Here is a 2,785-nt window from a genome sequence, read left to right as displayed (position 1 = left end):
ACTTTGACTTGCCCTTGACTTTGCCTCCCTTTCCGCGTCCGGACATGGCGTTTGGCTAGTTGAAACACGTAACGTAACGGTGCGAGCCGCAGCGAGTCGAGCAGCGGAGTGCGTGGCGGCGGGACTTTTTTTTTTTTTTTTTTTTTTTTTGCACTTTTCATTCCCTTCTCGGATGGAGAAGGGCGGGCTGTTATAGAGCGTGCATTTAGCTCTTTTCAGCCAAGGGGTATACTTAATTCTGTTGTGGCACTCTTTATTTTTCTCGCAGGGGTGCAAAGAAGGGGGGGGGCGTTCTCCCAATTGGGAATTTATTTGCAGGACTTTGTTGGGGACAGTTCCGGTATTTACCTTAGCGGCCAAGGAAAACCTGCAAAACCCGGCCAGAACTGCTGGTTGTGACTTGTCTTATCTTTATTTGCCGTGTTGCCAGCGTTGGCGCTGGCGTTCACGGCGGGCAAGGGCGGCTTCGCGTCTTCTGTCACGCTCCGCCTCTTCCTCCTCTTGCCTTCTTCCGTGCTCCTCTTCTCTGGCTTCCGCCTTTCTTCTCATGAGCTCCTTGCTTTGCAGGAAGCTCATCTGGTACTCGTCTCGCGGGCTGTCGTCGTCCAGGAGTTCTTCGTTCACAAGTTCCGCCCTGAAGTTGACGAACTCCTTGGTCTGCACGCTTGAGTCCTGACGTGCAACCGCTTCTCCCTTGCCTTCTAACGAGGCCTGTGCAGCTCGACTTATTGTCATCTTCTTAGGCCAGGCCGTTTGTGTGGCCTGGTCGCGACTGGGCTGTGCTGCTGTTGTTGCCAGCCTGTCGTCTTGGTGCTGCGCCTCCTTCTTGTTGGTGTTGTGGCTAAGGGATTCACGTAGAGTGAGGCAGGCGGCCTCCATCTCCGCGTGGAGAACCATGCGGAATCGTGATTCCGCCTCCCGGAGGGCCGACTCGACGTCGGGACCAGCTGTCGCCGCCGTCTTCCCACTCGCTGCGTCGCGCTGCCGTCCCCCTCCTCCGCCCTTGCCACAGGCGGTGGGTGAGGTCGGCCGCACGTGAGCGGTGGCCGTCCTCGAATCTCCTCCGGGTGCCGCCGTTGTTCGCGCGGCGTTGCCTCCTCCTCTCGCTGCTGCCCCTCCGATGCTCGCCGCGGTTGCAGGACGCTGTCGCCTCCTCCTCCTGCGGCGTCGCCTCTTGGTCTGGGGCGCCGTCTCTATTGCAGTGGCGGGATTTCGGCCGTTGAAGGCCTGACATCCGCGCCAGTTGGCGACGTGCTCACCGCCGCAGCGGGCGCACGTCGGTTTGTCGTCCTTGGTGCTGTTACAGGTGCGGGTGTCATGATGACGTCCGCACCTGACGCACCTGGCGGCGTTACGGCAGTGCTTTGCCACATGCCCTTCCTCCTGGCACTTGAAGCACTGTGGCTTCGTGTCCAGGTGGGGTGGGAGAGTTTCCGGCTGCACGTTGAAGCCCAATAGCTTCCGGATGTCCAGAATGTCCGCTCCGTTGTCCGCCGCTGGTGTGGCGACAATAAACAGGGGCGGTTTCTTCTTATTGGTTTTGTTGTGCAACCTGACGGTTGCCTCAACAAAACCTTGGCGGCGCAGTCCTTCCTTCACGGCTCGCTCCGTGAGGATCCAAGGCAGTCCCCTTAGGAGCGCCTTGGTGACTTCTTTGCGACGAGTCATTTGACCCATCGCACCTCTTCTTTCCGGGACGTCCACCGTGTGGGCGGCTACAAGGGCCTTCAGGGCCCTGTAGTCGTTCCAGTCAGCGGCCTGGAGCTCGATGGTGGCGTCGGAGTCGACGGACTCGACGACGACCTCCTTCTCGCAGCTCTGCCCCATCTTATCGTATAGTTCCACCCACTCGACCTCCCTGCACTTGATGTACAGGGCGGGAGCGGGGGAAACTTCTTCTTCTGTCGCCGAGTTGCCACCTCTCGCGACGTCACGTCCCACGCTACTCATCTTAACCATACTGCGCGCTAGGGTTAGACAATTTGCTTTTTTTGCCGTCAAAACAGCAACACGACAATTTGCCACCCGCGCGCAGTACGATCTCCTATCTAACTCTCCCTCAGAAGCAGGGCGCCGCGTGCAACAGTGACCTGCGCGCTACGGCTGCCACAACTCGACTGTGCGGCGGGACTAGGGTGGGGGTCCCTTTATGGGCTCGGGTGCGGCGGCCGGTTGCGCGCGCGCCCCATTGGTCGGCGGCCGCAACAGGGCGAGCTGGTAAAGGTGGGGTGTTGCGGTAGCGGCGGGTGCCAGTGCCATTCCGAGGTGGGACTGCGAAGCGGACGGACGTGCGTTTACCTGTGCTCCGCGCCGCTATTGTGCTCTCAGCCCTGGAATTTCCCACCGCGCGCTCTCGCAGCCTTTGTCTGGAGCTCGCCTCCCTGCTTGCTTCTCGTGTGCTTGGTCGTCGCCTTGCGTGCTCGCGCCATAGCGGCGTGTTTCGCCGGATCGGGAGGTTTATCGAGCCGCGCTGTTCTCTGGGTTTCCGGACGTGGTCGGGCGTGTGCTATCTGAAAAAGCAAATTGTCGTGTCGAGAAAAGCAAAAGTCGTGTTGCACACGCACGACCGGGGACGGAGTCTAGATTACTGGGGCGCTCGTTCGGACGAATGGCGTAGCTCGAAGAGAAGAAAAGAAGAACATCCTGCCTAGAGAAGGTGGCTATAAAACATCATCTTTCGAGAATTTCGGTGCCATAGGCGTTAGGGAAGTTGCAGTCCAGGGACCCGCCGAGTCACACAGTCAAACAGCCTGACTGTGAGGCCCGTGGTGGCATCCCGCGCCTG

The 2,785-nt window shown here is 59.5% G+C and overlaps 1 protein-coding gene across 1 annotated transcript; it reads right to left on the bottom strand.

Annotated features, from left to right (window-relative positions):
* Positions 1–411: 411 nt before the first annotated feature.
* Positions 412–2,429, bottom strand: LOC126232394 (CLK4-associating serine/arginine rich protein-like). The gene is made up of 2 exons (XM_049942660.1): positions 2,345–2,429; positions 412–1,193 (listed from the first exon to the last, which is right to left on the bottom strand). Exons 1-2 carry the CDS (start codon positions 2,427–2,429, stop codon positions 412–414), a joined length of 867 nt encoding a protein of 288 aa, XP_049798617.1.
* Between the last annotated feature and the right edge of the window lie 356 nt (positions 2,430–2,785).

This window comes from Schistocerca nitens, unplaced genomic scaffold (assembly GCF_023898315.1).
Source record: "Schistocerca nitens isolate TAMUIC-IGC-003100 unplaced genomic scaffold, iqSchNite1.1 HiC_scaffold_469, whole genome shotgun sequence".
Taxonomy (NCBI): domain Eukaryota; kingdom Metazoa; phylum Arthropoda; class Insecta; order Orthoptera; family Acrididae; genus Schistocerca; species Schistocerca nitens.
The sequence above is the reverse complement of the archived record's forward strand: the minus strand, read 5'-3'. Positions and strand labels throughout refer to the sequence as shown.

Coding starts and splice junctions, on each gene's coding strand:
- LOC126232394 (XM_049942660.1), bottom strand. CDS start 2,429: ATGGCGCGAGCACGCAAGGCGACGACCAAGCACACGAGAAGCAAGCAG. Junction 1,194..2,344: donor AAAGGCTGCGAGAGCGCGCG/GTGGGAAATTCC, acceptor CCACTGCAATAG/AGACGGCGCCCCAGACCAAG.